This window comes from Alnus glutinosa, chromosome 1, assembly GCF_958979055.1.
Source record: "Alnus glutinosa chromosome 1, dhAlnGlut1.1, whole genome shotgun sequence".
NCBI classification, from domain to species: Eukaryota; Viridiplantae; Streptophyta; class Magnoliopsida; order Fagales; family Betulaceae; genus Alnus; species Alnus glutinosa.
Genome location: NC_084886.1, coordinates 5,256,506 through 5,279,799, shown reverse-complemented (window position 1 = coordinate 5,279,799; position 23,294 = coordinate 5,256,506). Strand labels below are relative to the sequence as shown.

Genomic DNA, 23,294 nt, shown 5'->3' with positions numbered 1-23,294 from the left:
TATATATATATATATATATATATATATATATATATATATATATATATATATCATACCTTAGTCAAAGATGATACCACTTTTTCCTTCTGTTTTCTCTTTTCAAAACAAAAAATAATAACAAATAACTCAAAATACAAAACACTCAAAACCATTCATTTTTATATTACATTATATATAACACGTTTTCAAACAAATAAAAAATAAAAAACACTAACAAACGGAGCTTATATTATTCTTTAAGGCGCTCTTCAAATATGCGCGCTTCATAGAAAAAATGATGAAAACTAGCCGTGTAAATTAAACCTTCTGCAACCGATGGATTTTATATACACTAGGAGATATATGATTGAAATCATTTCGATTATATCAAGCAGCTGCTTCCCAGACCTTGTAATCTCTTCCCTCAGCAGCAAAAGACCATTTCTGGGGCCCACCTGGGGGTTCATAGTGACCTGGTCCTATCTTCATTGCAACTTTGTCACCAATGATGGCCGCATACACGTCCCTTTCAGCCTTTGCAATTTTGACCTAGATAATATTGCAATATCACAAATAAAGTCAACAGTTTGAAACCTATTCAATTTTCATCGACAGACTAGGCTTTAAATTGCCCATTTAGAGCAACAGCCTGCTTTCATTTGGAAATCATAAGCAATAACAAGTGCATTTGGTGCCAAGAAAAGAGAGGAGGAAAAATATTTTCACCGTTTTAGTTCCAAAAACTAATAAGATGGTCTAAGCCAACAATAACAAATAACCAGACCGATTACTTTCCTAGACCTTTGTTTTTCATTCCCTAGATCAGTATGATTTTGACTACTTTTATTCGTCAGTTCTTTTATATTTAACGAGAAAATTAGAACAGACATTTTATTTTCTCTGGAAAGCTTTCCATGCACATCATGATGCCCAACAATTGAAGCCAATGATTGACACTTACTGTACTGCGACATTGGATTTTGTTCCGGTTCCTGATAGAGATTAATTCTGCAACTTGAGATTGGTAGCCAGAGAAAATATGGTCGAAGAACACTGAGGGTGTTCCTGGATGAGTCAGGATGTAAGCATATCCTTGAATTTCCTTTCCACGTGGGAATCTCCAATGACCCTGCAGAAGGGAAGAATATAAAAGGGGTAACATATGCGAGAAAAATAGCATTACCAATTCCAAGTTGAGACAATAGCATCATAAAAGCATTCTAAAAGAGTCTTGTTATTTGCTAGTACAAGTGGGAGAAAATTTTAAAAGCTGGCCCAAGATTTGTGGCAATGCTTCCACAGATTTACACAGAGCAATTTGTTTATGCTCCTAGGACAATATTTAACAGAATTTACAGATTTCCATGAAAGCTTACCTGAAAATGAGGAGCACCCCTTTTATTTTGGGGACCAAATCATTGTAGAAAAAACATATCTTCATTCTCAGTTAAGTCTATTGCATTAGGCTTGTATCAATTTTATACTTGGCTTTTAGTTTGGTCGTAAGCTGCATTGTTTTTAATATTTATCAGCAGAAACAACATGCTGATACAATGGACAGTTCAAAATGGAGGTTCAGACCTGAGTAGAACCAGTGTCATGATTCTCTATAAAGGTAACAGCACGTGATGGCCACCATCCAACAACCCCAGGAGGCTTTCCCTTTTGATCCGATAATCGCCAATATTCACATCTTTCCAGTGCCTAAATAAATAAATGTACACTGTAAGTATATAACGTCCATCTTATAATTTTGCCTTACAAGAAAGGCCATTGGCCAGTATAAGTACCACCAAAGTGGAGTCCGGGTTGCTGAGATATAATTGTACCTTACATACACATAAGTAAAGCTTTACAGATGCAGTATAACATATGAAGACACAAGTTGATAAAATCAGCATAATCATAAAAATTAGATTCCAGATCCTGTAATCTAATTGTAGTATTTTTCACTTAAAACAGCAATCGAGACATTTTATATGATATAAAAAACAAATTAACTTTGAATTTTTTAAGGCCATATAAAACACAATGAACTGCCACAATATTCTCTAATATTCCAAACACCCCATCAAAGCATTGTCTAGATGAACACTTACTGAATGAAGAATCCCTTTGGTCGTGACATCAAATGCACCAGAAGTTCCATTAGTTGCATTGATCCAGTCTATAATTCTCTGCCTATGCGCATCTTGATTATGATCCATTTCACCATACGTATAACTGAGGGAATCCCAATACTCTCCAACAGCAAAGAAAGGTTCACTTGCTTCCAGGTAGTCCTTGATATAACCACCCCAAAATCCTCTGACATAATCCATCCTCCACCCATCATACCCAATTTCTTTCCTGCAGATCATATTTTGAAAACAAAACTACATAACCAAACCTTTAACGTAGTGTTAATTACAGAAGCAGAGTTTAAATATGCAGCGGAGAGAACATGCATATCATGAGAATAAGAAGTAAACCTCAAATTATTTTCTAAAAGAACCAAGGTGCAACTGAATTCAGAACATTATGAGATAAGAGATATACATATGAGAAAATTATGAGACGCCTTCAAGTCATAGATTTTTGCAGCTATGTTCACTTGAGCTTTCTAAGGTTAAGAAAGATTATGCTTCATCAATCCAATTAAATTTGAAACAAAAAAATTGTTTTCATAGACATTTACGGGGCATAGCAACACTCCAATAGGTAAACTTCAAAAACAACCATGAGTCTTCTCAGGCGTTCAGTTTTTTCTAAAGAAAACATGGTGCTCGCACTATTGTCACAAAATTAGGACATTGGCTCAAAGGAAACTAAAAGAAATGCTTTGAGACGCCCCTGAGGATTCTATGATCAAGAATCAACTCCAACTTTCATTCTGGGATAACCCCAGCTTCGAGAGAGAGATTTAGCTTGTTGATCTGCTTAGGGATTTTTTGGACATGTCTTCCTCTTAAAGGCGTTTTTTTTTTTACTCTACGAATAAGCAAAGGATACGTTTCCCTTGAAAAAGTTCCTCAGAAGTTCAAGAGATCAGATCAGACTGCTCACCTTAGCCAACATAACCATTCTCTAATATCCTTCCTCACAAAATCTTGTGAATGATCAATGTTTGGAGCAGCGTGGAAATTATCTCCGCTGCTCTTGTTGCCCCTTCCCTGTGACATAAACAAGGTACTTTATATATCTGAGAACGAACACTTAGCATTCCGCCCAAGAAAGAAAAGCTGTACATATAGCATAGGCACATAGTCTCATGGTATAAATCAATCATGCATGTCTAACGCAAATATATTATATTTTTTGAATAAGTAAATGGAATTCATTAAAAAGCACAAAGGCACAACCCAAATACACAAAAAGTATACAAGAGAAACACCTAACCAAAAAAAGAACAAATATCTAGAAAATTATAAAAATAAAAAATAGAAAAATGAAAACAATCAATGGCAGCCGTCCAATGGTAGAGGGTGTTGAGAAAAAACGCCTTTAATTCCACCACCATCTTCTCACGATCTTAAAAACTGCCATCATTTCTTTCTTTTCAAATACACCACATTAAATAGGCCGGAACCATCTTCTACACTGCTACACAACGAAAACCACCAACCTACCCTTTCCAACAAGCGAAGAGGTCTAACGCAAAAATAGGTTGGCAATCCTGAGAGCTGCAAGGTTGCTCGATTTCATTGCATTTGCAATTTTCAATGTCAGTCCTAACTTTTTAAATCATATAAACAGTAGAGATTGCGCCTATCAAACAAGCCTGTAACCTCCTATTTCTAGGTATTAGCACAAAGCATACTCCTTGTGTGATTCAATCTCCTAAGAATCCTAGTGAGTATGCTGATAGACTCCCAGTTGATCAATCCTCCTAGTGAGTGTTGATAACACAACCGGTTGATAAGGATAAGGTTATCTAGAGAAGATTTACTTGTTTTCTATCTAAGAGTTTGTATTAGATTAGAATACTAGAAGCTAAGGCTTATCGTGTAAACTATACTACCTTGTAAGTTCTATATATAATTCAATATACACGCTCACTAGATGAGCAAGCTTGAAAGCCAATATACTCTGAAATTCTACATGGTATCAGATCACCTATAGACTCACGTCTCCAGATTTTATTTTATTTTTCCCGATCATCATTATGTCTGCCGGCCCAGATTCTTCCTCCAAGTCGACTTCATCCAACGTCCTCTTCACCGTCCCAAATATGAACCATACCTTGAATATCAAGCTGTCTAACAGCAACTTTCCTAGCTGGCGAACTCAGATTCTGGCTTTTGTTAAAGCCAATGATGCGTATGGCTTCCTAGATGGTACAACTCCACCTCCAGCCCAAACCATCCCGAATACTAGCACCACTCCTAGTGCCCCTGCTTCCATGGCTAATCCCGACTTCCTTCTCCGGTGTCAACGTGACCAGATGTTGCTCAGTGTGTTGATCTCCACGCTCACTGAACCATTAGTAGTTCATGCCGTCGGCTCAACCTCTGCTCATCAACTTTGGACGACCCTCCATGTTTGCTTCTCAAGCACATTCACGTGTTATGCCGATTCACTATCGCCTTGCCAAAGCCAAGAAAGGTAGCTCTTCAATCACGGAGTATTTTCAATCCTTTAAAGCCATGTGTGATAATCTTGCTGCAGCAGAACAACAACTCAATGACTTTGAAAGCACCTCCTACCTTCTTGCTGGCCTCGGATCTGAGTATGATCCCTTTGTCACATCCATCACCACTCGATTGGATCCTCTCTCCTTAGATGAAATTTATGGTCTACTTGCTCACAAGATGAGGATAGAGCACAATCTTTCCCCCACTGAGGCTTCTCTTCCAATGGCTAATATTTCTACTCGGGCTCCCATGAATCGGGGGAGAGGATATCGTGGTCGAGGTCGCACCACATATAGAGGCGGAGGACCCTCTTCCGGTGGCCGAGGCAGAGGTAATTATGTCTCCTAAGACCCTGCTGCCCCTTCTCGGCCAATCTGCCAACTCTGTGGCAAGATTGGTCTCACCGCTCCAAGATGTTATCAAAGACCGGACCCTACTCTAGCTGCACCATCTCCTCCGGCCTACTCCAATGCTCAGGCTTATTACTCCTCACCTTCACTGCCTCCAGAAGAAAACTGGTACCCGGAAACTGCTGCAACACATCACGTGACAAATAGTCTCCAGAATCTGAATCTTTCTGCAAAAGAGTACACTGGCCAAGATTAGATTCGCATAGGGAATGATACAGGTTTGCCTATTTTACATTCTAGTTCTACCTCCTTATCTCTCTCTAATCATCCATTCATGTTGCAGCAATTACTTCATGTCCCTACTATATGCAAAAATCTCCTTTCAGTTCATCAATTTGCTCTTGAAAATTCTGTTTTCTTTGAATTTCACTCTTCTCATTTTATTATCAAGGATTGCAAGACCAGGCGTCCAATCCACCAAGGCCAACTTAACAATGGCCTCTATCAACTCTTCCCTTCGAAAGTGCCCACATCTCCATCTCAAGCATTCGTTGGTGAGAGGACAACATCACATCGTTGGCACAAACGTTTGGGTCATCCGGCCCTTCGGATTGTCAACCTTGTTCTTTCCAAATTTCAGCTTCCAGTTTCAACAAATAAGGCACATGCACCCTGCACTGCCTGTCCACAGGCCAGGGGTCATCAGTTGCCCTTTTCCCATTCTACTACTACTATTTGTAATCCTTTAGACTTAGTTTATTCGGATGTTTGGGGTCCTACTCCACATCTTTCAATAAATGGCAATCGTTTTTATGTTTCATTTGTGGATGCATTTAGTAGATTTACTTGTGTGTATCCTATTTCCTCTAAATCTGATGTCATACCTGTCTTCCTTAAGTTTCAAACTATGGTTGAACGCCTCCTCAACACCAAAATTAAAAGCGTCCAATCTGATTGGGGTGGTGAATATCGTAATCTCAGCAAATATTTTCAAACAATTGGCATTAATCATCGTGTGTCCTGCCCTCACACTCATCAACAACAAGGGTGTGTTGAGCGGAAACATCGCCACCTTATTGATACAACCTTGGAACTTCTTGCTGACAGCTCTCTCCCAAAGAAATATTGGGATGAAGGTTGTTCAACTTCCTGCTACTTAATAAATCGGTTACCAACCCCCTTGCTTGGAAATATTTCTCCCTTACAAAAACTTCTCTCTCAAACTCCTGATTATCAATTTCTGAAGGTGTTTGGTTGTGCTTGTTTTCCTAATCTTAGACTGTATAACTCTCACAAATTCTCTCTTCAGTCTAAACCATGTGTGTTCTTGGGCTATAGCTCTCATCATAAAGGCTATAAATGTTTTCATCCCGAAACTGGTCGAATTTTTGTTTCTCGGGATGTGATTTTCCATGAAGAGGTGTTTCCTTTCTCTCAAAACAAAACCAATTCAGATTCCTCCCCAACAGAACCCTCTTCCTCAAATTCAGTCTCTGTTTCTCTTCCCCTCTCTCCTACCCGAGAGTTGATCCCTCCTTCCCCTAGCTCCTTCCCCTCCTCTCCTTCCATCACCTTGTCTTCCACCTCTCCTAACACTCTTTCTCCTACTTCTTATTGTTCCTCTCCTGCAGAACCAGATGTTCAATTAGCACTGACTCCTCCACGTATTCAACCTATGCGGACTAGATCTCAGAACAATGTACGCAGAATTTGACAACTCACTAATGGGACTGTTAGATATCCACTACCTCGGGCCTTACTTGCAGAATCAGCACTTATAGAGCCCACATGCTTCTCTACTGCTGTCAAGGTCAATGAATGGCGGACTTCCATGCAGGTTGAGTTTAATGCTTTACTTAAAAACCAAACCTAGACCCTTGTCCCTTCTTCGGCAGCCAACAATGTAGTTGGTTGAAAATGGGTTTTTAAGCTAAAGAGAAAGGCGGATGGTACTATAGAACGTCACAAGGCAAGCTTGGTTGATAAGGGGTTTCATCAACATGTCGGGATAGATTATGGGGAGACTTTTAGCCATGTGGTCAAACCAACAACAATTCGAACTGTTTTGTCCATTGCTTACTCTGCCGGCTGGTCTATGCAGCAAATAGACATCCAAAATGCCTTTCTACATGGACTCTTGACTGAAGATGTCTATATGACACAACCACCAAGTTTCATTCACTCCTCCTATTCTCATCATGAATGCAAGTTGCACAAGGCCATTTACGGCCTGAAACAAACTCCTCGGGCATTGTTTTCTCGCCTCAGTGGGAAGCTCGGTTTTGTTGGCTCCAAGGCTGATTCTTCTTTGTTCATTTATCGTACAGCAGCTATAACTATGTTTTTACTCATTTATGTTGATGATATTATCATTTTTTCATCAGTTCCTGCGGCTATTACTGAACTTTTATAGCTACTCGGCACTGACTTTGCGGTTAAAGACTTGGGATCATTACACTATTTTCTTGAAATAGAAGTTATACCCGTAAAGGATGGTCTACTTCTCTCTCAACAGAAGTACATTAGGGACTTACTAAACAAAACAAATATGGCAGATGCAAAACCGGTTAACTCTCCGATGTCTTCTTCCTCGGCCTTGTCTGCTTTCATGGGAGACCTTATGGAAGACCCATCTTTATATTGCAGAATAGTTGGTTCACTTCAGTACTTATCCCTCACGCGTCCAGACTTGGCGTTTGCTATCAATCGTGTTTGTCAATTCATGCATCGCCTAACAAAGCTTCATTGGCAAGCTGTCAAGAGAATTCTTCGATATCTAAAGCATTCCATCACTCACAGCCTGTTGCTGCACAAGAATTCTTCCGAATAAGCTGATTGGGCAGGATGCCCTGATGACAGGCGCTCTACAAGAGCCTACTGTGTTTTCCTCGGCAACAACTTGATTTCTTGGAGCTCTAGAAAGCAGCCAACCGTGTCTAGGCCTTCCACAGAGGCTGAATACAAGTCTGTTGCCAATACTGCTGCAGAATTATTTTGGCTTTGCTCTCTTCTCCAAGAACTTAGTGTTCCACGGCCTAATCCACCAAAACTTTGGTGTGACAACATTGGAGCCACATACTTATCGGTCAATCCCGTGTTCCATGCAAGGACCAAACATGTGGCCATTGATTTTCATTTTGTTCGGAAGTTAGTTGCTTCCAAGTTCTTAGAGATTCACTTTGTTCCAAGTTCTGATTAGATTGCGGATGTGCTGACCAAGCCTCTTGTTTCCAAGCGTTTTCAACTCCTTTGCTTCAAGCTCAACGTTCGCTCACTCCCGCTGAACTTGAGGGAGGATATTAGCACAAAGCATACTCCTAGTGTGATTCAATCTCCTAAGAATCCTAGTGAGTATGCTGATAGACTCCCGGTTGATCAATCCTCCTAGTGAGTGTTGATAACACAACCGGTTGCTCCTAGTGAGTGTTGATAACACAACCGGTTGATAAGGATAAGGTTATCTAGAGGAGATTTACTTGTAATTAGATTTCTATCTAAGAGTTTGTATTAGATTAGAATACTAGAAGCTAAGGCTTATCGTGTAAACTATACTACCTTGTAAGTTCTATATATAATTCAATATACGCTCACTAGATGAGCAAGCTTGAAAGCCAATATACTCTGAAATTCTACACTAGGAGAATGAGTAAGACAAATATATCTTTTCATTTTTATTTTTAGACAAAAAGCAAGATCTCCTCACTCTGCTACAACTGCTGTTGCTGCATTGACCAAGCTCTGAAACAAGCATTACAAGCATACACCTAAGGTTAGAGAACAGATACAAGGCATTTCGAGGTTTACACTCCAGTTTCCAACGTATTTATCATACATGAAAGTCAATCCAGATAGTCAAATCAGAAACTAATTCTATTCATTCTATGAAATTGCTGATGATAGTACTACTACTATTCAATTCAGCAATTAACACAGCCGCAACTACTATTATTACTACTACCAGCACTAGTGTTGCCATAATTACTGCTACTGATAGCCGCAGGAGAAAAAAAAAATTATCAAGTAACATCTACTTAAGCAAATTCTGGCATCTAGTTCTATTGACCAAAAATTTCATTTTTTCTTTTTACAACAAACAGATGACAAATATGAAAACACAGTCCTTACACGTTATCCGCTTGAAACGTAGAGTGGTTTTTGGTTTTCTTGAAAGGGACGCGCATGCATGGAGGTGCAACTCGTTTAATAGACAGATATTACACTCAAATGTACCTGTTAGTGCATGCAGAACACACACAGACAATTGGAAGTGGGCAAGATGGTGATTAATCTACACAGATAGGAGTTCCTAGCTCTACTACCTATCCAAACCAAAGACTCTTATTCGTGGTGGGTGCTTCGGTTATTTTTCACCCGATAGACCAAAATTCTGGTCTTCTTCAATCAGGATCTCGAACCAACACACACAAAGAGTATATAATCATATGCAGAATACGGTTCTTGAGTCACATCATTGCATCTGAAGCCTCAGCCCAAAACATACAAGTGATCTGGTTGATTTCCATAACCAACCTAGTAAGATCAAAGCCCTAAAATGCCTATATGTTTGTCTTGCATAAGCAGTTATTGGGTTAGTGAATTTTTTCAGTCGTATGGGGAATTCGAGGTGGTGTTTTATTGAATCTAAAGCTTTTGAGCTTGTGGTCGAGGGCGGGTGTACAGTGTTACGAATTCTTGAAAGGAGTCATGGTATTGTTCGTTCTATTCATTTGGGTAAAGTTAGCATTGCTTGATTGTTAACCACCATGGAGGATGTGATTCAAGAGGAGGGGATGAAGGATTTTAAGAGAACCTCCAGAGTTGGGGTCACAACCTTCCTCGCCCAGTGGTGCTCTAATAAGCATGGGCATTATCTGGCACTGGCAGAGTACGATGGGTTGGGTCGGAAGGGTTTTATCGTTGCGCCAGAAGGAAGAGGTGGAAAGGGGTGGAGTTCTTTCTCCCTCGAGTTACGTTTGGTTCTGTATTTTCTCTTTGCAATATATGGGGGTGGGAGTAGACCTCGGCCAGCTGTGGTTCAAAGAGGTGGCCATCTGTCGCACGGCTTGGGTGGAAGTGTGCTAGTGCATGCTTTGAAACCACCAAAGGAGGTGGTTGGGTATAGGTCTTACGCGGAGTTCCTAAACTGACATCCTCCTATTCGGTGAGGGGTATTTCTGGGAATTTTGTTTCAACATCGTTGAAGGGACAGTTGATTAGACAGCTGGGCCTGGCTTCTCATAGAGACGTTGGGTTGGTACGCCTAAAAACAGAAGTCTCTCGTATTGATTGGGTTGATTTGGGACTAGGCCCAGCTGGCTTAGGTTCTAGGTCAGGCCCAGAGAAGGTTGCATTAGTTGAGCCAAAATCCAGTCCAATTGTCAATATTCTCTCTAAGCATCCTTCTAATGCGAGCAAACCCGACCCGCCTCTTGTGGCCCATTCTAACCCAATCTCCAAAGGTAAGGGTGCAAGCGGGTTCCTTCGCCGGATTTTTCCCCCTCCTCTTCTCCTTCTTCCATAAAGGTGTTGCAGGGAGGTAGTGCTAGTGTAGAGAAGGGAAAAGGTATAGATTCTGCTGAGTTGGTTGGGTGTGACGTGGTTGGGAGTGATGCTCTTGTAACCGGGCCTTGTTTGGATGTGGATATGTTCTCTCTGAGGAGGATCCCACTCCGTTGAGAACCTGTCTGGCAATTGCCATACAGACTAGTGCAGGGACTATGCCATCAGATTGGGTTTGCCAGATGGTGAAGGAGATCTGTCATACTGTACTGTAACAACCTACCTTCAACGATACAATCTTGTCCACTTTTAACTTCTCCAAACCAGACTTCCTAGAAAGTCACCTATCCTAGTACTACTTTCGCATAAGTACGCTTAATTGCGAAATTCTGATATGTTCATGGTTAGTACGACTTTAAAACGCGTTGTTTCAAGAAGTATGCGAATATACATATAAGCACATCCTTATTCTCATACAAAGGCAATGTGAGACATCACAATTACCACCTCTTGGGACCCAACGTCCTCGCTGGCCGGCTGGCGACATTTATGGGATCACCCCATTCTTGGCGTTCCAACGAGTGCCCGCTTCCCCCATCTCAGGCTGGGTAATGACTCTGATACCATTTGTAATGACCCACCTCTAACGACACAATATTGTCCGTTTTTTGCTCTCCTGAACTAGACTTCCCAGAAAGTCACCCATCCTCTTACTACTCTTGCATAAATAGGGTTGTATTCGAGCCGAGTCTAGTTGAGTATTGAATATTCGAGCTTGGCTCGTTTAATTTTATTTCGAACACGAGTCGAGCTCAAACTTATCACCGAGCTAGATATTATGTTCAAGCTTGGCTCGTTTAATTTTATTTCGAACACGAGTCGAGCACGATCTTATTACGAGCTACTCAATTAACTTATTCATTTCTTATATAAAGTAAATATCATGATTTTTACATTTTCGTAAATCCATACTAATCATTAATTAATTAAGTATTGTAAAATTTTTATCATTTGAATTCATTAAATAAATTAACTTAAATCTTAAATAATATAATCTCAAGTTTATATGTATGCATATAAATTCATTATGCACATACACAAGCATATAACCACACATACTCACAAACACACTCATGTACACACAACTCTATAAAATTAAACTTAGAACAATAATTCAAGTTGCATCTATTATATTAAAAAGATAATTCTTTTTTACTTAAGATGTTCTTATTACAAAATTAAAATAATACAAAATTTTTTTAAAAAAATTTCGTAAAAATGAAGTTATACGAGTTTATACAAGCTTATCTGAGTCGAGTTTATACGAATGTTTTTTTGATAAGTAAAACTAGAGTTAATTAATAGCCGAGTTTCTACGAGTATGTCTCGTTTAATATTCGAACATATTATTGTGTTCACAAACGGTTTATTTATTATTCGAACCGAGACCGAATCGAGTTCACGAGCGGCTGGGCTCATCTTACACCCCTACGCATAAGCACACTTAACTGCAGAGTTCCGATAAGTTTATGGTTATCACGACTTTAAATTTTATTTTATTTTCAAGAATTGTGCGAATATACATATAAGCACATCCTCATTCACATACCTAGATGATGTAGGACGTCATAAGTGAGGCTTTCATGCGAGGGTTTTGAAGATGAGCTTTTGGCTTTGTTTACGGCCATTGAAGCGTGTCACTCTAATCAGGCGTTGGCCTCTTGCTAGAATTTTTTTTTCCCAAAAAAAAAAAAAAAAGACGTAGTAGAGAATTAAGAAGGTTGCCTTGTTCCATTAACTATGATGCGAACAGTTGCTCCACTAGCCGTGGAAGAGTCAAGAGGAGGGCTGCAGGTGGTTATTTATGAAGCCCAAGTTGTTAGTATGGAATGTGAGAGGGTTGAACGAGGGAGACAAACACTTGAGTCAGAAATTTGCTTAGACAATGGGAGGAGGATATTATTTGTTTGGAGGAATCTAAGTTAGAGCTCATTTTCAGCAGTGTTGTGCATAGTTTGTGGGGTTGTCAACATGTGGATTGGTGCTACTCAGCTTCCAGATGGGCAAAGACGTAGTAGAGAATTAAGAAGGTTGCCTTGTTCCATTAACTATGATGCGAACAGTGGCTCCACTAGCCGTGGAAGAGTCAAGAGGAGGGCTGCAGGTGGTTATTTATGAAGCCCAAGTTGTTAGTATGGAATGTGAGAGGGTTGAACGAGGGAGACAAACACTTGAGTCAGAAATTTGCTTAGACAATGGGAGGAGGATATTATTTGTTTGGAGGAATCTAAGTTAGAGCTCATTTTCAGCAGTGTTGTGCATAGTTTGTGGGGTTGTCAACATGTGGATTGGTGCTACTCAGCTTTTAGATGGGCCTCCTATAATCTCTTGCTTATGTGGGACAGAAGGGTTGTGGAGTAGATCAAAGAGTGTGTGGGGGAATTTTCTGTTGCATGCTCGTTTAGAAATGTCGAAGATGGTTTCTCTTGGGCTTTTGCAGGGGGTTATGGGCCTAATTCTAATTGTGATAGAAGGTTATTATGGGAGGAATTGGTTGGCTTGTTTAGTAGGTGGAATCTGCCGTGGTGGGTTGGAAGCAATTTCAACCTCACCCATTTTCTTAATGAAATATCGAGTGAAGCTCGTTTTTGTAGCGATATGAAGTTCTATGATTTTATCTTTGAGCAGGGTCTCATGGACCTTCCCCTTGTAAGGGGAACTTTTATGTGGTCTAATAATCGGGATTCTCCTGCTCAATCAAGAATTGATAGGTTTCTTGTTTCTCCGGAATGGGAAGCTAAGTTTCCCAATTTATATCATAAAAGGTTGCATAGATTGTGCTCAGACCACTTCCTCATTTTCCTTGATTGTAGTGGTATTTAAGGAGCCAAGAGATCTTTCAAGTTTGAGAATATGTAGTTAAAGGCCAAACGCTTTGTGGACAGGGTGAGGCAGTGATGGTCTTCTTATCATCTAGAATTAGCAGCTATTTGGTAAAGTGGACCAAAAAAAAAACTCTTTTGGAGGAGCTGCAAGTTCTTGATGATTTGGATGAACAACTTTAGTTGATGAAGAGAAATTGCGGAAAACCATATTCATTAGGGAGTTGGAAAAAGTTACTTTATAGAGGAGATAAGTTTTAGGCAAAAGTCTAGGACTATTTGGTTAAAAGAAAGTGATAAATGCACAAGTTTTTCCATTAAGTAGCCAACTAAAATAGGAGAAACAACTCCATTGAGTCGTTGTCACTAAATGGCTTAGTTTCTTCTGATCAAGCTGCAATTAGGGATCATATTGTATAATTCTATGATAGACTATTTTCATAACAGTTCAGTTGGCGACCCAAACTCGATGGTCTTGATTTCAATTACACTGATGTGGAGGAGGCCTCTTGGTTAGAGGGACCGTTTGAGGAGAGTGAGGTCCATGAGGTGGTGAAATGTATGAACAGTGAAAGGGCACCAAGTCTTTTTTGATAAGTAAGAGAAATATTATTAAAAAGCACTCAATCAAGTACACAGGAAGTATACAAGAAAGGCATCTAAGAGGAAGTAGAAAACAATACAAGGAAATCATTAAAACTAAACGTTAAAGGTGCGAGGAACGCAGCCGACCAAGAGTACAAAATTCTTTGAAAGGAAATGAGATCATCAATGGTTTTTTCTTTGTCCTCAAATTGCCTATCATTGCGTTCCCTCCATAAGCACCACATAAGGCAACAAGGGACCATCTTCCACACGACTGCACTCCGGGAGCGACCACCCGTCCACCAGCAAGCGAATAAATCTACCACCCGAAGAGGCATAACCCAAGACAGACTGAAGCGACTAAAGATGGCGTTCCACAGAATGCGTGCTACCTCACAATGGAGAAGAAGGTGATCCACCGACTCCCCATTCATTTTGCACATGCAACATCTATCAATCACAATGACCCGCTTCTTCCTGAGATTGTCCAAAGTAAGGATCTTCCCTTGCGCTGCCGTCCAAGCAAAGAAAGCCACTTTCAAGGAACCTTGGTCCGCCAAATACTTTTCCAAGGAAAATGAATAGCCTCTTTGCAAGCAAGAGTCTTATAGAAAGATCTAACATCAAATTTCCCTTTGTGAGAAGGAGACCACCATAGCTTATCCTCCCCATCATAATTCACTCTGGATGAGTACAACAAAGAAAAAAATGAGGCCAAAACATCCACCTCTCAGTCGTGGGCCGCTCAAAAAAAGCTAACATCCCATTGATAAGACCCACTCACCACAACCAAATGGTCTGCTACAAGAGCATCCTTGTCACGCGCAATGTCATACAAAACTGGAAAAGCTTCCTTAAGAGGCACCTCGCCACACCACACATCATCCCAAAAACGGATCCTAGATGATGGCTTTACTATGGCTTTTTTCCAAGTTTGCTAGGATATGATCAAGGCAGATATTATGGGAATGTTCCATGATTTTCATGCTAGAAGTAAGTTTGAAAAAAGTCTCCATGTCACTGTCATTGCGCTCTCATTCCGAAGAAATCCAGGGCTATTAATCTTAAGAACTTTTGTCCTATTAGTCTTGTGAGTGGACTTTACAAGATTATTACTAAAGTCCTGGCCAACAGGTTGAGAAGGGCCATGGAGAAGATTATTTCGAAGCCCCATAATGCTTTTGTTAGAGGTAGGCAAATCCTTGACTCCGTGCTCATAGCAAATGAATATCCGGATAGTAGGATCATATCTGGTGAGCTAGGGGTACTTCGCAAATTGCATATTGAGAAGACCTATGATCATATCAATTGGGAGTTCTTACTATATTTGTTGAGTAGGTGTGTTTGCAGGGAGAAATGGTGCTCTTGGATAGCGCATTGTATTTCTTCAGTGCACTTTTCTGTTTTGGTGAATGACAGTTCATCTGGATTCTTCAATAGCTCCCGTGGTTTGAGACAGAGAAATCCTTTGTCACCATTTCTATTTGTTATCATTATGGAGGCCTTAAGTACAATGCTTTCTGCAACTGTTAATGGGGGTTTCTTTTCCGGCTTTTATGTGAGCTCTAGCCACTCTGGTGTGGTTAACATATCACACTTGTTTACGGATGACACTTCGGTTTTTTGTGGGGCCAATTCTGACCACCTACACTTAGGTTTTTTTTCTTGTTGCTTGGGTTGTCTGATGGGTTTTCGGGTTAGCTTTGGTTCTCCTTTGTATACCACTTGTGTACTTAGGAGCGCTTTACGCTTCATTTTCTTAATTAAATTTTAATTACCTATCACAAAAAAAATTATGATTTGAAGTGGTTTTCTATTTGAAGATTAATCTAGCTAAGTCGGAATTGGTTCTTGTGGGTAATGCCAATAATGTGGATGGATTGGTTGGCATTCTGGGCTATAAAGTTTCTTCTTTGCCTCTGAAGTATCTTGGTTTTCATTGGGAGCCTCTTACAAGGACAAGTCTATTTGGGATAGTGTTATTGAGAAGATAGAGTGTCGGCTAGCTAGATGAAAAATGATGTACTTGTCTAAGGGTGTTAGGGTTACCTTAATCAAGAGACTCTTTTCAATTTGCCTGCGAATTTCATGTTTCTTTTCCCTCTTCCTTCTGGCATTGCATACAGTAAAGAAAAGCTTCAACGAGATTTCTTATGGGGTGGACTAGGTGAAGAGTTTCAATTTCACCTGGTAAGCTGGTTCAAGGTTTGTTTTCCGATCTCTAAGGGAGCGTTGGGGGTCCAGAACTTGCTAATGATTAATCGTGATCTTTTAGGAAAATGACTATGGCGCTATATACATGAGAGAGAGACTTTGTGAAGAGTTGTGGTAGATTCTAAATATGGCAGCTCGTGGGGGTGGCGGTGTTCTAATGAGTCTCTTGAGTCATATGGGAAAGATGGTGCCTTCATACCTTATACGGTGTCTTTGGAGGGGGGGAAAAAATGATAGAAGCTTCGAGGACTGAGAGTCTGAGAGCCCAAGGGGATCAATTTTTCAAGCATGTTAATGAAGACAAGGGTACATAGAAGGATAAATATCAAAAGAAACGACAAGGGGAAGCACTGCTAACAAAACAAGAAAATTTTTTCATCATACATTGTCCCATACGTATTTCTTTTATCAGCATTGGATTCTAGAATACTACAAGAAGCCTGGCCCAAATAAGCGAAAATCAAAGTTTTGCAACATTAGGATTATTATAACATATCTACTAGTGTGATTCTGTTTCCATGCACGGGGAAATTCCTTCATTAGTTCCAATTCAGCAATCTAAAAGCATCATAATTCTCAAATTATGTATCACTTCTGACTACTGAGTATTAATTGATTCATTTTTTCCCATTGTGCATAGCATCTTAAAGTGCATTAAAGAATACAATGAATGTTCAAAAAAAAGGAAAAAAAAAATGATAAAATCAAATACCATGAAAATGATACATAACAGAAGTGTTCATTTTCATGAAATATTCTCTTTCAGCTATTTTTTATTTACATCATTTGTTACATCAACTCTAAATGTGTATTATATTTTAAGATTTAAAGACATGAAGATATGCAAGTACAATCATACAATTGTTTTCTGGGACTATATTATCATAAGAATAAATCCCAACTTTTAATAAATCTTTGATGTGTTTTCAAATATTCAGAGAAGAATACTTATCAAAAAAAATATTCAGATAAGAATAGTTGTATGTTCCCTTCTGATGTTAAACATTAAAAAAGGAATCAGTTCTGAGCACTGTAAAAGAAAGTTGATTTTTAAGTAGAGAAAAAAAAAAAAAGTAGTAAGTCTTCGTTTTTCAAACTTAAAGAAACTGAAAGACAATGATGTAACTTTATCTTAAAAAGTGAAGTACCTGAAAATGGGGGTCATCTCCAACAACTGCGCGATCATCCCAATTTAAACGACCGCCAAAGATATTCCAAACACCATTCTGATTCTGATACTGTGCACAGCGGTGATTCAAGACAACATCTCCCAAGACTTTCATTCCAACTCCATGAAATCTCTTCACAATTTCTTTCAGCTCATCCATATTTCCATATCTGATTCGTATGCCACAAACAAAAATTAGTCACAGAATTTACCAAGGAATATTTATATAGAAAACAATATAGATTTTTAAAAATGACACCCCTCAAAACAAAAATGATAACTAAATGTCAATTACGTAATTGATAATCAACAAAATTTGAAAGTCCAGCCAATTATGCTCAGTTCCAATCATATAGAAGCATACATCAAGAAAGCAGATGTCCCTCAAGTGTGTAGTACCCTCTTTTTCTTTTTCTCAAAGAAAGGTTTTCAGTTACAATTAATGAAGGTTCAAGAGCAAGCTGAGAATTCTTTGCATAAAGACCACAACAAATTCTATATGAAGCGCCAACACAGATTGTGTATCTATATAAACTTGTCATGTAGTACCTGGAATTTAAATTATATAAATCCTTTGGCATGTATCCTTCGAGTGACACAGATTCTGTAGGTGGTGGTAACCAAATCACAGTGAAACCAAGCGAAGATAATTCTGAAGCTCTTTCTTTCAGCTCCATGTACCATCTTCCAGATTTTTGAGATTCCCAGTTAAACCCTTGGCACAATACCTCAAACCCTGTGCCCGTCCCTGAGCATATTTTGACCGTAGGTTTTAGTTCCTCGAATTCAACAACAGCTTCCTCCGAGAAAGTAGGAATGGAGCTTCTGAAGATACTATAGGCTTCAGCAGCCAGTTTTTCAATTTCTTGAAGAATACTTTCTTGTGCTTCTTTAGTTTTGGTCTTTCGACCCTTCTCATACGAAATGTCACTTACCAAGTTCCTTATTTCATTAATTATTCCAGTAGTTAATGCACTAATAGATCCTTTTTGATTTGCTTCTGCATTATCTTCAGCTATCTGTGCACTTTCAGATAGACCCTGTCTGGATTTAGCAGGCAAGCTACTAGAACTTGAGAGGGGGATGTAGAAGTCACTTCCCATACTTTTCAACCAAGTATTTTCATTTAGCTTGAGCACAAAAAGAAACCCTTCAAGTCCTTCCTCTACAGTAAACAATCCAAAAGATCCATCTCCACCTTCTTTTGGCTGCAGAATACATCACTCATGTAATTAATGTTTAAGAATATGAAAACAAGTCTAAAGAACTCTAAAACAGAACAAAGAGGCATCCCAATTCAACACTTCCATAAAAGAATAGCATAGGGAAGAAGTATAACTAACAACTCTAATACAAGTAATTGCAAGCATAATAATGCCTTCACATCAGACCTTAATATGAGGTCCTGTCAGCATAATCTATGTATCCATGTATAGCAAGTATGCGTTGAATAAAATTCAAAAAATCCTCCCGTATTCTAGCAAAAGCATGTTTACAGATATGAAATCCCATCTACCAAGTTGGTTGGTATAATTATGCTTCACAACATAAATATGCTATGCATGAAACGCTAGTAATTTCAGAGACAAATAAAAAGTAAAAAGACCTTAACATCACATTGGAGGGAAGGACAAATAAAAATACGGTCACACGATTTAGAAAGCACAAGCTTGTACTCTAACTCCATAAAACCCCAATTACTTCCTTATCCGGTGGCGATTACAGAAAACTCTACCTTTCAGCAAAACTCAACCTCTTTAGTGGTGCCACACAAAAGAAACATTCCCGTATTAGAAACTTTTTTAATGAACTAAAAAACTGGGAGAGAGATAGAGAGGCACAAAAGGTTTGACAAGCTTAACAATATTGCGCAGGACTTGATGGTTATGTAAATTTAGTATTTACCTAAACGTATGCCTATCTGTCTCTTTTTCTGTTTGATTGTATGTTGTATATGACAAGTAAAGAACAATTTTGTTAATAAAATGGAATGGCCTCAAGTACATGGGAGTTCCTTCCAAAATTACACTAAGACTCAAGAGAATCAAGAAAGTCCAAAAAATAAAAAATAAACAATAGGATGGAAGGCTGCTAAAGCAAGTCATTCATTCACACAACAATCTTAAGAAAAAAGGTTTAAGCATTAATGTGAATAGCTCCACTGTTAAAAGTCTAATTATTCCTCTAGCACCAAATAATCCACATAAGTTAAAGCTGGAAAGCATTCCAAATCAAGCTTGCTTTTTTATGGCGGCCCATATATAGAAAGTCAATATATTATCAGCAAGAATAGCACCAGTATATATTGAGAATAAAAGCACATTTACCAATATGTCAGTGAGGGAATATATTTAAATGTTGTACCTGTAATCGAGTCCGCAAAGCCTTGTCCTTGAAAACTATTGTATCTGGTGGATGTGGCGCAGCTGGAAGTTCCCACTTTTTGGTATCATCTCTGCAAACTCCCCAGTGAATAACAACATCTCCTGGTAGATCAGTTTCTACATATAGATGATTTTTAGCTGTCTCTGAGCACTTTCTAACACAAACAGTGACTGAGTTATCAATAGTAACTTGTTTCACAATAAGCTGCTCTTCATTGAACCCTTCTAGGCTCCTACTTTCTTGTTTAAGGTCTTCGGATTCAGTGCTGCTGCCTGGACCATTAGAATGTGACGCTTCTACTTTAGGGAGCAACTTAGATAGCGGCCCCAAAGCCCCTAGGTTAAAGAGGAGCCAAGAAACTCTCAGATCATGATTGAACATAGAATAGAGAGTAGAGGACAGTTACCAGGAAAACTGTTGAAGATCATAAACCAGCCACGCATGATACACCTCCTCCCAAACCCTAATAGTAGGCACAAATGGAGTCTACAACTTAGTTGCAATTAGGCTACTTGGCTCAATGTTCCAAATTGATTCATATATGGAATGTATATAAAAAGAGGTGCTTGGGAAAAAATCAGGTTTCAGTCTTCAACAGGTTAATAGAAAACATAATTAAAGTCCATTCGAGCTTGTCTCGAAATATAAAGAATGGAAAGAACTAAAAGAGAATTTTTTTTTTATATATATAAGTAAGAACCAAAAGAGAAATATATGCTAGAACAGCATCTCATTCCTACATCAAAAACAAACTGCATCTAAGATCAAAATGGTGTTACAAATGAGTTACACTCCTTTTATTGCAATCGCCTCTGTCAGTCCTTTCTGCAAAAGGATCTCATTAAGAAATTGCCTCTATTTGACAGAACTTCATGGCTTTATAGATATAGTGGACTCAATTAGGCTCGTATGTTTGCCTTAGGAGTTACAACGGTTCTAAAAGAAGACACAAAGTAATTCAGGCTGAAGATAAAAGGTTATGCATGTAACAAATCCATAATATTAAACAGTTATTAACCGAGTGAACCATAGTGCTATATAATAATTTCTACAACCTTGCCATATATCAAAGTTCCTTTTTGCTCCTACTATATTGCCACCACCTTGAAGGTAGTCTACAAGAGGCACCTTGAAATCCCTCCCCTTGTGCTGATACCAAGATCCAGTTTCTTCATCCTGCACCCCCACCCAAAAAGAAAAATAAGAAATTAGCAAAATATATTTATAAACATTAAATAGACAGCAAATTTAACATAACTGACACTATCAACTGCTAATTGTTGAAAATCAGAACCTTCAAAACAAAATTTATGGCAGCAATTGCACCGATGGGTTTGAGATCAATCTTCACTTCGTAAAATGTGTCTCCTTCCGGTGACAATAATTTCTTCAAGGGCGTCTGTATTGCATAGTCCTGAAAAGTTTTTTTTTTTTTCTTTTTTATTCATATTCTTATTGGCAATGCAAAAGTGGGTCCATACACGATATTAAGAAACCAATGCATACCTTGATGGGAATTGAACCCGGGGGTCTCATTTCAGTAGGAGGTTGATCCCATTCACTGTCAAATTTTATAGATGGTCTTTCTTGATCACATATAACAATCATATCATATACTTTGATATTATCAAGAAAACAACCTTGAATCCTACATAAGCTTCTTCATAAAGCACCTAAATACTTAAATCAAATAACCTAACATTAGAATTTAAAACAGTTGGCATACCTGCCAACATCTTCAACATGAGAAACTCCCCAGTGAAGAATCCATTTCCCAGGAAGATCACAACCAACAGTAAGCTCCCAATTTGTATCATTCGGCCCATGATCTAATCTGATGAAGATCGTTCCCTCAACCTACAATCCAAGTCAATCATGGGAACTTTTCTAATCAAATTCAAACCCTTCAATTCTGTCAAGCTGCTGAGAAAATAGAGCAAATTTTTAAACAGCATACAGTCTGAGTTTTATGCACTTCCTCTTTTTCTTTTTTCTTTTTTCTTTTTTCTTTTTTCTTTTGTTAAGTAAAAACTGAAACACTAGAGTATGGTGATCCTGATGTAAGCTAGAAGTTGGCTCGAATTCCGCTAGAAGTCTGTTAGAAGTTGGGTCAAGCCAAGTCAAGACAGAATGCTTCGCTAAATTCCGCTAGAAGTTGGCTCGATTGGATCCATCAGATGCTGAATAATTTGAGTGATCTTCTAGTTTTGGCAACAGATTAATTCCATCCCTTTTGAGTTCTTCCTTGATTTGGTTCACTTTTTTACATTTAGACTTTCATTAATTTCCATAATTTTACATCTTCAAGCGATTTAGTCCATTTTAGGTTAGTGCTAAAATTAGTTTCTTGCCTTTCTAAGCTCGTAGGATTGTTATAAGAGGATCATGATTGTATGGAGAATATAGTTTTTTGAGTTCAATAACAATTCAGTTTCTATTATCAACGTGTGTGTGTTGATTTGTAAATTGAAAACGCAGCTTTTCAATCTCTTTTATCGCTTTAGCTACGTCAAGAACAAGTTATATTACTTTCAATCAACATTTAACATTCTGTTTGATTGCTGAGAAAACAGAGGGAAAGAGAAAAAGAAAAAAATATTCCTTGATGACCAAACAGAACGTTCGAAAAAATTTCTTCTATTTTTTTTTTTATGACCAATCTCGGAAAATTTTCCCTTGTGGAGAATCCTCAATTAAGCTCTTTTTTCAAACTTCAATTGCCTTTAGTTTCCTCAGCAAACAAACACGTCCTTTTCATTTCCACACTTTCTCGGGAACCAAACAGAAACCACACTCTCACGTAAAGCAAAATAAGAACTCAAAAAAAAAATTAAAAAAAAAAAATCCAACCGTTTTAGTTTGCTTCAGAGGGAAAGTCTCCTTGAAGAAAGGGTCGGCGGATTCGACGGTCTCAACGAGAGCGGTGGAGCTAGCTCTGAGAGCGTGAACCTTGGTAGGCCTGAAGTTGCAGAAGCTCCGGGCCTGGAAGACCAGCTTGTGATTCGTAGAGCAATTCAAGTAGCGCGGCTTGAAAGCCTTGGATTTCAGACCGTACCTAGGACTCTCACGATGACACTGGTGGAGCATAGGCTCTATGTTAACGGTCGACATCATTTCGGTCGCTCAGAACGGAGCGAGAAAGAGAGAGAGTGTGTGTGTGGGTTCCTTTGCAGTACTTTTTTTTTTTTTTTCCAAGTAGTTCCTTTGCAGTACTTATGAGAGTGGGAAGATGATATTTTTAATTTTTCTTTTTATTTAATTATAAAGTGGAGTTACTTTTTATTCTATTTCTAGACATGATTAATAATTATTTTTGCGTCAATTTTGTCTCTAGGCTAAACTTCCTCGGTCATTATATGCACAGAAGACTAAAACATAGTTTTTGCTTAAAGTATTTTTATAACATAGAGAGAAAAAATCTTAAGAAAATATACTTAATTTTTAACTGTAAAATGTTATTATTTTAATATGTGACGTTTTTCGAGCATTTTGATGCTTAGAGGACATAAATTTTGTAATTTGAGAATTTCTAATTTTAAAGAAATTGTAAAAAGTCTCGATCCGCTAAATGAATGCAAGGTGTCTCATTTGGATCAGGATCCTCTCAAATTATTTGGCT

The 23,294-nt window shown here is 38.5% G+C and overlaps 1 protein-coding gene across 5 annotated transcripts; it reads right to left on the bottom strand.

Annotated features, from left to right (window-relative positions):
• Positions 1–132: 132 nt before the first annotated feature.
• LOC133868070 (alpha-amylase 3, chloroplastic-like) lies at positions 133–22,860 on the bottom strand. Of its 5 annotated transcripts, none has more exons than XM_062304876.1 (14): positions 22,526–22,860; positions 21,402–21,532; positions 21,182–21,257; positions 20,970–21,089; positions 20,731–20,851; positions 20,082–20,138; positions 19,655–20,010; positions 17,840–18,498; positions 17,271–17,460; positions 3,025–3,131; positions 2,079–2,328; positions 1,561–1,683; positions 941–1,108; positions 133–528 (listed from the first exon to the last, which is right to left on the bottom strand). In XM_062304876.1, the coding sequence occupies exons 1-14, from the start codon at positions 22,787–22,789 to the stop codon at positions 367–369; spliced, it is 2,784 nt and encodes a 927-aa protein (XP_062160860.1). In that variant the 5' UTR covers positions 22,790–22,860; the 3' UTR covers positions 133–366. The 5 variants fall into 5 exon arrangements, with proteins under 5 accessions (XP_062160860.1, XP_062160886.1, XP_062160869.1 ...); XM_062304902.1 differs by having other exon boundaries at positions 19,655–19,947; XM_062304885.1 differs by having other exon boundaries at positions 21,182–21,236.
• Between the last annotated feature and the right edge of the window lie 434 nt (positions 22,861–23,294).

Coding starts and splice junctions, on each gene's coding strand:
- LOC133868070 (XM_062304876.1), bottom strand. CDS start 22,789: ATGATGTCGACCGTTAACATAGAGCCTATGCTCCACCAGTGTCATCGT. Junction 18,499..19,654: donor CTTTGCGGACTCGATTACAG/GTACAACATTTA, acceptor TGTATTCTGCAG/CCAAAAGAAGGTGGAGATGG. Junction 1,684..2,078: donor CCAAAGGGATTCTTCATTCA/GTAAGTGTTCAT, acceptor TTATTTATTTAG/GCACTGGAAAGATGTGAATA.